Source organism: Lissotriton vulgaris, chromosome 2_1, assembly GCF_964263255.1.
Source record: "Lissotriton vulgaris chromosome 2_1, aLisVul1.2, whole genome shotgun sequence".
Taxonomy (NCBI): Eukaryota; Metazoa; Chordata; class Amphibia; order Caudata; family Salamandridae; genus Lissotriton; species Lissotriton vulgaris.
The window spans coordinates 346,761,122-346,774,430 of record NC_141687.1 but is presented as its reverse complement, the minus strand read 5'-3'; the positions used below and the strand labels follow the sequence as shown (position 1 = coordinate 346,774,430).

Below are 13,309 nucleotides of genomic sequence, written 5' to 3'. Positions count from 1 at the left end.
CGTTGTAAAAGTATGCGTTGTAACGACATACATCCCTCTGGAACAGGCATACATGGGGCATTATTTACAGCTCTTGAAGAGACACAGCTGCACAAGTGACGCTGTTCTGGTCAGGCAGACCACAGCTTTACTGACACATCTCTGGAAAAGTCAACCACCAGCATTACCGACACAGCTGTGGAACAGTCGCATTGCTGACACTGCTCTTGGACAGGCACATCTCATCATTACTGAGCTTTTCTTCACGGGGCTTACCTTGGACAGTGGAGAGATTCCAAAGACATTGTTCTCTGCCAAGTGGTTAAAGTGCAGTTCGGTTCTGGGAAAAAGAAATACACACGTTACAAAAGGTCAGAGGAAGGTAACTGGATTTGAACCGGTTTTTCTGAATGTATTTAAGTCTCGTGAATAAAGAAGTTGGATTTCTTTTTCCAATATAGAGAATGTATTAGAAAGGAAATAAATGAAGGGAAAAGGTCGGCAAAATAGGCTTTTATTCTCACATATCAGAAAATGTAAGGCGCTTTGGAGACCTAAGATAAGAATGGTATGGAGTCACATTAAAATGCTCCGAGTTCTGGCAGATCTATACAATGACAATAAAGGAAATTAAGAGCAACAATGGTGCACATACACCATTAAAATAAATTACGTCAGGCTGCTCCAAACATATCCCATTAAATAGATTTATTAGCACACCTCTAAACACTTGCCCTTAAAGAGATTTAAGAGTGCAAATTCAATACATTGACAATTTAAGGGGTGCACATTAAGGAGATTTAAGTATAACCGCTCTTTACAGTCGCCTCTTGAAAAATGTAGGTGTGGTTGCGCCATACATTCCCCATGACAGAGTTTCCGTGGTGGTGGAGCCCTGCACTCATGGTTCTACAGACTCTGGCGTGGCATTATTACCTACGGTGGGAGCGCTATTCATTCACCATTAGACAGATTTACTTTGGCAGTTGTAAACAAATGGCCATAACACAGCTTTGGGCATCCTAACACTATATAATAAACACTAGGGTTTAAGCAGAGCAGGCCTGTACATTCAACATTTGAGGGCGCTAGGCCTCTGTGGTGAAACGTATTTAAGTGAGGCCGCTCTACCGACCCAGCATGTAGGGATCTAATAAGGCGACCTTTGCATCCGCCATTGAAGGGACAGGCAGTGGCGCTATCAAGCGGCCGGGTGAGGCGACGCGCACATTGAAACCAAATACTGTTCAGTGCACACCTGCTGAAATCTGGAGGTAAATGTGTGCAGAAAAGTGCCCGGAATTGGAGCTGCATGTGGTAATGGGCACGCTAATTCCAGGTCCTCTGTATTTTTTTACTTTCCAGACCCAGAAATAAGTTATTGCCAGTAACAGGGGGAGGGGACCAACAGGAAACAGTAACTCTGATGGGACCAACAGGAAACGGTTACTCTGAGGGGTCAGCCAGAAACGGTAACTCCGTGCCCTGTACCTCCTCCTTCAGTTACGGGACATCTCGTTATGGAGCCCATCGAGGCGGTAACCTGATAGCTGTATTTCGTTTGACTTTGTATACAGCGCTGACCAGGGCACAGTGGAGGTCAGATCACTGAACAATACACTTGGGTTCAAGGCGCAGGCAAGTTTAACCACCAGAGTTAACACACAGCCAAGTATTACAAAGAAAGGGGGCGAGATCCCAGTACTGGACTAGGCCCTGGAGGGTGGCAGAGCACGGAATGCTGTGACTGGGTAAGTAATATCTGACCAGGCTTGCTGGCTCCTGCGGACTTGTACCATTCTAGGTTTTGCTGACGAACCTGCTTGGAACTCCAGTCTGAATGCACACCTATGAAAATACATCCGTGTACTACTTCTCCACTACCTCTTGGATCACATCCCTATGCTTCTGGGTAGCTTAAGGGGTCCAAGGCTCGATACACCTCTACTGAGGGCCAGTTTGCCTCAAAACATGTCCCTCTAGGGTCCCAACAACACATGGACTCCTGGACCCCTCTGCTGCCACTTTACCCTCACGAGAAATGAATGAATGAAATGAAATGAAAATGCATTTTATAAAGCGCGAATAGCTGCCCGGAGGTGTCCCAGCGCTGTGGAGCAGACGAGTGAGTAGACATCATGATGAGAGCACCTGGCCCTACAAAACTCCTGTCGCAGTGACAGTCGAAAGACAGAGCGGGAAAGCAAGATAGCGAGGGAAGTGTAGAGAGAGAAGGGGCTGGGATTCAGGAAGAGGAAGACGGAAGAGGACAGGCAGTGAGAGAAGAGGTTTCTCAAACCATTTATGAAGAACCAGCAGATTTTTTATCCCCTCTAATATCCATCAAAACAAACTCTTTCATATCCGCCTTAAATTGCAGCAGACCGGTGCTGTACCTCAAGGGATCAATTTCAAAGGTAATTTGCCAGAAGTGTAAACAAGGTGACATATCAGGCCCAGTTCTTTTCTGAATTTCTTCTGAGCCAATCCATGAACCAAGGGTCAAAAGGCAAGCAGGTAAAAGGTGCTGCTGGACCACAGCTTACTGATAACTGGGAATGGCAGCCTTTGAAAAGATTCAAGAAGAGCTAGTGGGGACAAGCCCCTTTATGAAAGCCTCTGAGGGTGGTTCTAAGCTGCCCTGATACACTGTTTAACCACTGGTGCCCTCACGCCCAGATTTCCTGCCCACATAGACCCATACCTGAGGTTGGCATCGGCACCGGATACCAGGAAGTAAAAAACCTTGAAAGAAGCCTCATTTTCCGGCCGCTTCACGACCCGCAGTTTCTCCAGAAGCATAGTCTGTGGACAGAAAAGAAAGAAGCAACTTAGGATAACGCTGTACTAGGGAAAAGACATAACAGAGAGGGGTCTAACATCCCTTGACGAGAAGGGAGGGTGAATGCACCCTGTCACTTCCACTCACACCAAGCGCCACACCCATCGCACATGCTAAGCAAATCCATTCACCAGAACAGTGGATTGTGTTAAGATGTGGAGCCGGCTGGCCCACCCACCCTTTCCTATTGTAAATACCACGTAGGGAAGGCCACCCACCACAAAGCGAAACAGGCTTTTCTTTAACGACTCTAAGCAGGGCAGGGCCGGGTCTTTGGGTGTGGCATCCTCATCTACCCTCCTGTACTTCCACTTAGAGGACCAACGAACCTTTATGCTTACTACAAGAATCCCACCGCAGGCATAATTATGCAGTATGTTCTGTGATCTTCAGACACTTAACAGCAGGATAGGGACTCCTGGACCCAGAAGGGTAGAGAGGTCCTTTCGTAAATAAAAAATAAGGGGATACGTACTCCCTATTCAATATATCAAATAGCCTATGTGGTATCCTCTTCGAAAGGTGGTAGTGTTGTAAGGAGGTTTTCCTACACTGCTACTCTACCGCACTCAGTGGTGGGAAAAAGGAAAACCCTTTTTGGACAACCCTCACCCACACTAGTAGTGGCATGCTTCATCATCGGGTTCAACCTGACTCCTAAAGGTCAGGGTGGGCTCGAACATATTCCAGGGAGCTCTTTGAAGAATTGTTTTATGGAGGTTTAATAATATTAGATAATATTCCTCATCCACCCCAAGGTATCCCTTTATTTGTGGGGAGATGGGAAAGATTTAAACTTTAAATACATGGAGCAAGCAGAATACTGTGATCCTATGACCCTAGTGTTCAAAACGTCGATATGTTTCTGCCCTACTTTATTGGCATGATATGGGTACTGGCCATTCCTCGGGGCGAAGAAAGTGATGTACTTGCGTATTTAGGAAGTGCGAACCCGTACGGTGCACCACTCTACCAGCCAGGGAGAGTGGTGCACTACAGGTCTGCAGCGGGCAGGGGCCCTTGAGGTTATTGTGACTACAGGGCCTACCCCGACCGCCCAATGAGTCTAATTTACCTGAATATATAGTACTTCCAAAAATACGGCAAGTACAAAACCTTTTACCTGCATGCATAAGCTTACATTTTGTATGCCACACATTCTCTATAAAATTGTTACATTGATGCGCCAATGGGGAAACCACTCTCACTCTCTTCACCCTGAAGATTGCCCAGGACCTATACCAGGGTAATAGAGTAGGGCAGAAAAAGGTCAGCGTTTTAAACACTAGGGTCACAGGACCACAATATCCTGCTTGCCTTGTGTATTTAATTTTAATCTTTCGCATTCCTCCCACTAATAAAGGGATACCTTGGGGTGGATGAGGAATTTTATCTAATAATATTTGATCTAAAAAAAAACAAATAATTCTTCAAAGACCTCCATGGAATATGGTTGAGCCCAACATGACCATTAGGAGTCAGGGTGAACCGGATGATGAAGCATGCCACTACAAGAGTGGGTGGGGTTGTGCAAAAAAGTTTTTCCCTTTTTCCACCACCGAGTGCGGTGTAGTAGCATAATCTCCTTGCCACACAGCCACCTTTAGAGGAGGATACCATATATAATATTTGGTAAGCTTTGTTATGACATCAGCATTTCAAGAGCGCTTTTCTACCATTAGGGTGGCACAGGAGCGCTTTCATGATCTGGGAGTCTATTTTGAATGGTTCCGGGATGCTAATCAATCGGTTGTATATGATTTTGTGTCTTTAGCAGAGATTTATTTGTTAAAGGTATGGCTTACTAATTGTTCGCACAGGCTCACTTGGAAGAAAAATGAGTTTTATCCAAATAAGGATCTGTAGTGTATGTTTTGTGTCAAGAGCACCCGTGCAGGTAAAAGCTGTGGGGAAAATAAAAATGTTAAAAAATAAACCACTTTACACTCGCCTCATTGCAAGGTAAGTGGTATTCTTTTTAACATTTTATTTTCCCTTGTCGTCTATCGACTCCCCCCTCACCCTGCCCCAATGCTCTTACCTTACCTGCACGGGCTGCTCCTGTTTTGTGTGTAGCTGGGAGTGCCAAAGAGCTTCTCATATGCTGAGCTAGCTGGGCGGCTGTCCATTCTGCAGAGTTTTCTTGAAAACTGGGAGGCTGGGCCCAAGGACCCCTGAGTAGGGGTCGACATTGGTGGACCCCTACTCAGAAGGTTCAGGTCGAGGGACATTATTTGTAAATGCTAGATTTTGTATGCGATTACCACCCAGAATCGGAGATTCACGCCCCCTAATATCCCGCATTGAAATGCGTCAAAATCTTTATCAAGGCCCAAGAGAGAAAACCTGTTACATTGATACCCCTGCAGGAGAAATAAAGAACTGTCAGGGTGATGTAGAACTGCATGAGCATGGACTGCACCAAATCGGTGCATTTTACTATTTTCTCGTTTTAATATCCCTTAATTTATATCATAATCTTACGAACGAGAAGGAAGAGCTTGTGTGCTTCATCAGTTGTTCTGGGATAAGTTTAAACAGTGGAGTGGTGTGGCTCACTGGTTAGAGGCGGCAGACCCGAAAGCAGAACACGGCCCGGGACCAGGGTTCAATTCTCGACGCGGCAGGGTTGTGGACCAGGTTCAGCGGACTCGATAATTCTCGCCTCGGTGCCTACTCTAACCAGGGATCACACTCGGCAACTCTGGGCATTCGCTTGCCTCATCTCTACAACGGCCCCCCACATTCGCCGGGGATGCCTGGTTTCACCTTGGAGATTCCCAGTAGGGACCATCTCACAGGGATAGCCAGGACGGGTTCCCAAGCGGTCTACAGCGCCACGACGCCTCAGGGCAGCAGTGCGCTTTACAAGACCACATACATTACATACATTACATTATGAAATGCACATAGGCTAAAAACCAAAGGAAACGTACATTTCAGTAAAACAGTAGGCTAGACAGGCCTAATAGAGGAGGCGAGAGGAGATTAGAGGAGGAAGGAGATACACGAGTGATAGATTACTTTCACAGGGACATTTTCTATTGTGGACCCACCTCACACGATTGGTCAAGCAATACAAACTATTTCACAAGCAACAGTTAAAATAAAATACAAAAATATGCTGAAGGACGTTTTGACACTAAACAGGAATATGACAATGCTTACTACGTGCTCTGTCATAGGAAAGTATTCCCTTAGTAGGGGCTGCCGAACGTTACTTCATATTCTGCTGTCTGCAGACATGGATTCTGTTAGACCTGTTAGCCCTTTGGGTGGTCCCTCCTATCTTTTTTTTTTCTTTTCCTCCCCTTTCTGCCTCCTACATTTTATTTCCCCCTTTTCGTGCACCATACTTTTTATTGGTGATGTCCTTAGAGCTCTGGGTGCCTCATTATTTTTACACCATGACGGGGCACAAGTGTTCTTTTAAAATGGAGGTGGTAGTGAGGTGATCCTTTACAAAATGGTGGCTTCCAACTGCCAAATAATTTTACCTCAGGAACTGGCTCATAGACTAGTGAGAGGGATCTAGAACCTTCTGGCCCATTCTAGTGACCTGGGTCCAGTGGTATATAAGGTCAACACCTGGGTGGCCATTTTGTGTCATCAAAGAGCTAGCTGGAGTGCAGGCTGAAGCGTCAGGGGAGTGGAACACTTAGGGGGTTGACTTCCTTCAAGGGTTGCGTCCTTTCTGCTGTCATCACCCCCGGCCTTAGACCTCACCCGGTATAGACACACCTTTATTAAATTCTGCCCTGGGAACTCCACAGAATAGGAGAAACTGACGCTTTCCCTGAATCAAATTAAGTGACTGCTGGGGCTCGTGCTGAGTCAAGAGTACTGCCCCCTTGAGGTCCCTCGGTAAGAAGAGCCGTTCTTTTTCCGACCCTGAGAAACCCCCTTTAAAGAAGGAACGGTGAACCTCTGTCACCTCCCCCTCCCCCCCGTTTCCTGAACAATCTGAAACCTGAAAAGAGCTGTCCCCTTACCTGCGCTGAGGAGCGTTGTTCGAGAGCCACTTCCCCCCTCCTTCCAGGAACGGGACTGCCGGGGACCTGTTGAGCAGCATCGGAGTTGGAGGTGCCCTGGTGGGAGTTGCACCCCCTTTTCAGATAGGGAGGAGACTGTGTGAGATGTTCCGCGGGAGCCACTGCTGACTAGCTCCAAGGCAGCCGCATAGCTCCGAGACGTCTCCCTCACGCTCAGGCCCAGCAGGGGTCTTGTCAGCGTGTCAGAGGGGCGCCGCCGCAGAACCGCCACTTCCCTCCCGCGCAGGCCCAGTGAAGCGAGGCTTTTACCCGAGAGGCGGAGGAAGTGTCTTTGGGGAGTGATCGTGCTGAGGAGGAGTCAGCTGGAAGGTGAAGCGGTAGCGTCTTCCCTCCCGTGCAGGCCCAGAGAGTACGTCGGTCTGGCTGGGGAGAGAGCGGACACTAAGAGAAGAGTCTGCCTGTGGTGAGGTGACGACTCCCGCTGCACGGGCTGGCTGAATCAGGACAAACATCAATTCTGCCATAAGTAAGCCGGGTTTCTGGGAGCTGGGGAAGGACACCAAAACTGAGGCATCGCCACAGGGTACAATAAAGGAACTATTTCCTGGAAACCTGAAGGGAACTGACAAATAGGCCAGGGGAGCCTGTACTGGAAAGACTAACGTTCTGGAACTAGCGAGCTACCATTAATAGCACTATTGCTGGCTCATTACTCGAGTAAACTGGTAGCCAGAACACCACGGGTGATCTACTTAAACGCCTGATCTTGCTGGAATTTAATGCCTGTTCGTATCTGCTTGGGGGTAAACCGACCTGATATTTGTCAATGCATTCTCTGAAGTTATTATAAGGGAAGTGTCAAATGCTTTTCAAGGTTTAAGATTGTGCACTCTTGCTTCTCTGAATTGAGGGGGGTGTGTTCTTACTGCTAACTTGAAATTCAAACCGCAAAAGTACTGACTGAAATATAGCGCATTGGAGGGGATTACTGAATTCTTGCCAATAGACAATAAGGTTCTAAAACCAAATGTAATGATGAATTTATAAGGATACTGGAAATCAAACGTGGAAATGTTTGCTATATGTAAACAACCCCTGGTTGACGGGGTAAGACCATTCAAATAATTTTTATAAAGTATTCCGTATTTTTCTAATCTGGTGTGGTGTCATTTTTGGTGGATGGGGGCTGAATTGCTGTGTGGAGTGTGACGCAAGCATAACACAATTGCCTTTGAGAATAGACCTTCCTACTCTGTGCCAGGCTACCCTATGTAGACTGGTAACCCCAGGTCCAACAGATTCCATATATATTAAGCAACATTCTCCTCTGCCTACCACAGAACCTCCGAACAGGACAGCACTTGCGGTTCACCCAACCAAAACCATCTCCGGTAATCGGCCAGTGAGTCATTTTGTTTGATCTTGGTAGGACCTTGATTTGCCAGGGAGAAACACACAAAGTACACAAACCCAGAGATTAGCCCTATTCTCAGGTTCCCCAGCCTAGTAAATTTGAAAGGTTTTGTTCACTCCACAGATGATGTTACAAAAATGACGAAGTTGGCCTATTTTGTGATTACTGAAATTAATTTTGCCCAGGACTATCTCTAAGCAGCAATAAGACAACTGCTTCTCGGGTATTGCTTAAATATTATTTCCTCACAGGTTGCTGGGAAATCAGACCTGCTGAATCCACAGATGTCCTCAAGACCCTGGTCAACCCCAGACTTGACTGTGTAAGTCTCATTCCTAGAAGTCCCAGGATACTCGATGCACCATGAGTCTCCGATTTCCTGGGTCCGAGGCAATCAGTGGCTACTGGACAGTACCTCGGGCGGACAGTGCTTTAAATGGGCCAGTTCTGTGTGGTACAGAGTACTGGCACTTTTTCATTTTGAGAGGGAGAGTACCTGCACTTCTCAAGAGTGACCTGAGACATTTAATTGGAGAGTACATGCACTTCTCAGAAACAAGCAGGTACTCTGTTACAGGTTACGTGCACATCTATTTTTCCATTTAAAGCACTGGTGGCGGGTACTGTCTTTTACCACTAGTGTCCCAGGGCCTAATGGGATTCATGTATTAAAGCATGTGTACACAGACATGCAGAAGTGGGCATTTGTGAATGTGGTAACAATGAGAAACCGACAGAGGGAGAGGAAGGCATAGGAAATAGTCCATTCGAGAAAGGATACATCCAAGGAGCTAATATACCATTAGGTAAGAGGGATATACTCCTGTAGGCTGAGCTAAGATGTGATTTACAAAACCTCACGAGAAAGGCTGAAAGGAGCTGGTTTTAAAAAAACAAAACCAAGGGGTGAATGATGCAGACAGAAAGCCAAATGCATGTACATGGAAAACAACAGGTTTGCTTAAACAGCTGAGCTATCATATCCCACCTCTAAAAAAACAACGTTAAGAGTAGGCAGCTTTTTAATCAATATGTCCTTTCATTGATGTATGTTTATTTGCTCATCATGTAGGTGCACTTGTAATAATAATTATTCTTTCTTTATTCGGTTTTTATCATAGTAAAACCATAAAAGCAACAGTATAAAATTAGCAGCATAGTACTTTTTGATAAGATATCCGAAAGAAAAATAAATTCACTCAATTTTTAAAGGTTCTTCCGATGCCTAATAATACATTTTAAAAAGTTCAATATATGATAACAGGTGCGCTCGGAGTCTAACATCTGCAAGGAAATCATGGCTGGACGGCATTGTCTGAAACCCCAAAGTTTTAGTAATGGAAATAACCAGATTTTCCTGTGAGGATGAAAATATTTACAGAACAATATCGTGTGCATGCACGTTTGTGAGGACATCTCATCACATGGGCATAAGGTCAGTTTTGGTTCCCAAGTGTTCATTTGTGGGAAGGCCACTAATCTGTGAAAAATATTGAGTCTAAATCTGGTCAGAAGCATCTTTTCGTATGCGCTGATTTCCAATGCAAGGTAAGGCTGAATTTGTGGCGTTAACTGTACCATATTTGCGTGTTGTACAGATTGTTTGGTTGAAAGCAAAGTAATTCTAAGTGTCTCTAGGTGACTCATTGCTTTCTGTTTCAGCTCTTTCTTGGTTATCTCTGTCAGGGTTACTGGGGTGAGGTAATATCTTTCCAGGCCCAGGTCTATGAAAAACCGTTTGATATAAGTAAGCCAGGCTATTCTGTGCGCGTGATCCTGTGCCATTGAGTCCTCTAGAATGGCCTTGGTCAACATGTTCTTATCAGATAACCAGATACGCCTCCAGAGTAACAATGGCTGAACTTTTATTAAGTCCTCTATGTAGGGGATTCCCAGTTCCATATGACATGCATATGTGGATGAACACTTGGGGGCAGATAGAAGAAATCTCATGAACGAGTTCTCCGCTGTTTGGAGAGTTCTAGAGTCAGCGTGTCCCCAGACGCCGGCCCCGTATAAAGCGATGGCTTGGCATTTTGCAGAATAAATTTTTAGCATCTCAACTGGTGGTCTCCTTCCGAGTCTTTGTGAAAAGTTCATCAGGGCGGTAATGGCTCTCTTAAAAAGATGTCTCCTGGACTCAATGGCTGCTTTCCAGTTTAGCTTTTCGTCAATCATTATGCCCAGGTAGGGGTACTGTGGGGTTCTCTCAAGTTTTTGTTTGTTTAAGATGATATTCTTTGTTCGTTTTCTCCCTCCACCTGCCACCATTACGAAAGTTTTTTTAACATTTATGTGCAGATCTAGTGCGCCCATAAATTTGGCGTATTTATTCAGGGATTTCTGGAGTTCTATTGGTGTATGGGCCAAAATAACTGTGTCATCCGCGTAGAGCAGTGCAGGAATCATGCGCTGTTTTAGTCTTGGGAGATCCTGCCCCCCCCTCAACATCTTCTCTTCCAGCCCGTTTGTGTACAGGGAGAAGAGGAAGGGGGCTAGTACACAGCCCTGCCTGACTCCTCGCTCTACTCTGAATGACACAGTAAGCTCTCCTTTAGTCCCATAGCGCACTCTCGCAGAAGCGTCCGTGTATAATTCCCTTAAAAAATCCAGGAGTGGAGGATCCACCCCCATGTTTTGCAAAAGGGTCCATAGCTTCGCGTGGGAGACGCAATCGAAAGCAGAGGACAGGTCCACGTATACCATGTACATTGTCCCCTGCTTCGCATGGATGTACTTAGACGTGATTAAACTTAGATTCAGGGCCTGTTCTACGGTTCCGAACCCTTCTCTGAACCCGAATTGTAAGTCCGATAGGATCTTTCTTTCGTCTGCCCATTGTTGAAGTTGTTCCAGGATTGCTCTGCCAACTACTTTTCCTACAGAATCTAGTAAAGAAATCGGTCGATAGCATTTAACATCTTGGCGGTCCCCCTTTTTGAAGATAGGTACCATGATGGAGTTGGACCAGGACTCCATCAAACCCAGTTTCGCGGTTGCAGTGCATACTCTGGTCAGTATAGGGGCCCAGAGATCGGGAAGTTGTTTAAAGAGATCGACAGGAACCCCGTCTGGTCCTGGCGCTTTGCCCCCTTTAGTTAAATTCAGAGCCTGCAGTACATCAAGAATGTCAAACTGTATATTGATTGGGAAGTCGACGGGAGGAAGAGGGTGAGTTGTTTCTTCCATTGGGGATGTTAATTTGAAAGTGTGAGAGAAGTGATTTACCCAAGTTTCCTCTTCTATTGCTACGTCGATCTGAGGTCTGTTGGAATCAGAGAGAAAAGGGGGTTTTACTATTCGCCAGAAGGACTCACTGTTTCTTGTGAGTGTGCTTTTATGTAGATCGTTCCATAAAGTCTGTTTCAGCTCCTGTTTCCTTAGTGTCATGACCTTTTTATACTGGAGCCTTAGATGTTGGATCAGTTGTTGGTCTCTTTTTGGTTGTCTGAGGGCCTCTTTTAACTTGGTTAGTGAGAAGGTACAGTCATGGTTGAACCAGCCTGGAATTTTTGTGTTGTCTATATTATTTTTCCTGGTGCACTTGTATTTTAGTTCATCCTATGCAAAAGATGAAATGTTTATAAATGCATGGTTTGTGATTTAAGTGTAGATTTACATGATGATGTACATGGATGTTTAGTTTAGAAATTAACAATGATACTACATATATATTTTTACAAACTAGTATTGCAAACAGCAAACACTGTACCTCAGCTTTGAATGTAAAACAGGCCATTCCCTCTAAAATAAATGATATAATTGGGGTGCGGGGTATATCCTGTGACCCCACTGTGAAATGCATATGTTAAGTAGCTCCTCCAAACTTATTTTTAAGGCGTATTTCCTGCCAACGACCCTTTGCATAGCATAGCATTAGATGCCCAACACCAGGAGGAACGCCAAGGACACATGACCAGGAAGACCAAAGCCTTGAGGAGAATTGGGCTAAGGACCAGCAGAAACGAGCCGATTAGTTAGGAAGCCGCCTGCCTTATTTGTAGGCACCTCCAGCGGGTCGATGCTCTAGGCGATAGAGACAAGGTGCGACCTTTGCACCAACGGCTCCACTCTGCAAGGGAACGAGAGCCATTTTGGACCCCTCAGTCAGCCCCCGCCCATGGAGTCCTACCACAAATCTCCGAGCTTCGCACACAACTGAGCAGCCGTACACTACTGTCGAGTAATTTAAAGCACTCATAACTTATGTGAAGGCCAGTGTGGTAAAATAGCACATACAAAATTAGCTTGTAAACAAACCATAGGGGAGGATTCTTCTTGCATCGCATACAACACAATACAGACCAAGAAAACTGCCCTGTCTAGTTTCTAAAAGGTCTACGGCTGGTCTACAAGTATTTCTCACTCCAAAGTTCAAGGAAGAAGCCTTCCCCAGTCTTAGTCATCCAATCGCATATTGCTTGTACTATAAATACACTGAAGGGTAACAAACAGTCCCACGGATGATTTGCAGGTCTAGGGTTCCACCACAGAGATGCCTGTTGCTATTTCTCTTTTATTTTTGCGACAGTGCATGCAAAGAGCTAGGTGCTGTCCTGCTGTTTCTGAAATTAAACAGAGTTTATACAGCTCTAGTCCTGGAAAGGATTGTGCCTTCTCAGCCGACTGCTGTTACGTTCCTTATGTAATGTCACACTCTGCGGAGCTTGTACATCACGTCTAGGACCCGAGTCTGCACCCGAGGGATGCCCTGAGCTTTCCTGGAAGACATTTTTTTAGGTGCAAGAAAAGAGACGATGCAGTTCTTGGGAAAGCGGAATACTTAACCATTAATAACAGTATTTTATGGGGAAACAGCCTTTACAACGCTTCCTTAACCATGCATACCTTTAGCACGAACCCTTTACCATGCACTTCCTTATCACGCATTTTATGCATTAGATGCACTAACAAAGTTACAGTGAAACTCCTTAAAAAACAACAACCAACTCTGGGTAGCTAAGAGCGAGTCAGAGGGAAAGTTTATAGGGAAGGCAAGGATGGATCTTCAGTGCACTCATCCATCTGTGCTCCTCCCTACTGCTCGCCTCGCAGCGGGTGTGTGCAGACTGATGAACCGAC

General features: G+C 45.6%; 1 protein-coding gene across 22 annotated transcripts in view; it reads right to left on the bottom strand.

Annotated features, from left to right (window-relative positions):
- The window catches only part of MYO18A (myosin XVIIIA), a 778,205-nt gene that overhangs the window by 412,982 nt on the left and 351,914 nt on the right, over window positions 1-13,309 (bottom strand). For all 22 annotated transcript variants that reach the window (XM_086955115.1, XM_086955123.1, XM_086955114.1 and 19 more), the window contains 2 exons: window positions 2,684-2,784; window positions 256-319 (listed from right to left, as the gene is read on the bottom strand). In XM_086955115.1, coding sequence (XP_086811241.1) covers window positions 256-319; window positions 2,684-2,784 — 165 coding nt within the window. The remainder of the gene's footprint in view (window positions 1-255; window positions 320-2,683; window positions 2,785-13,309) is intronic.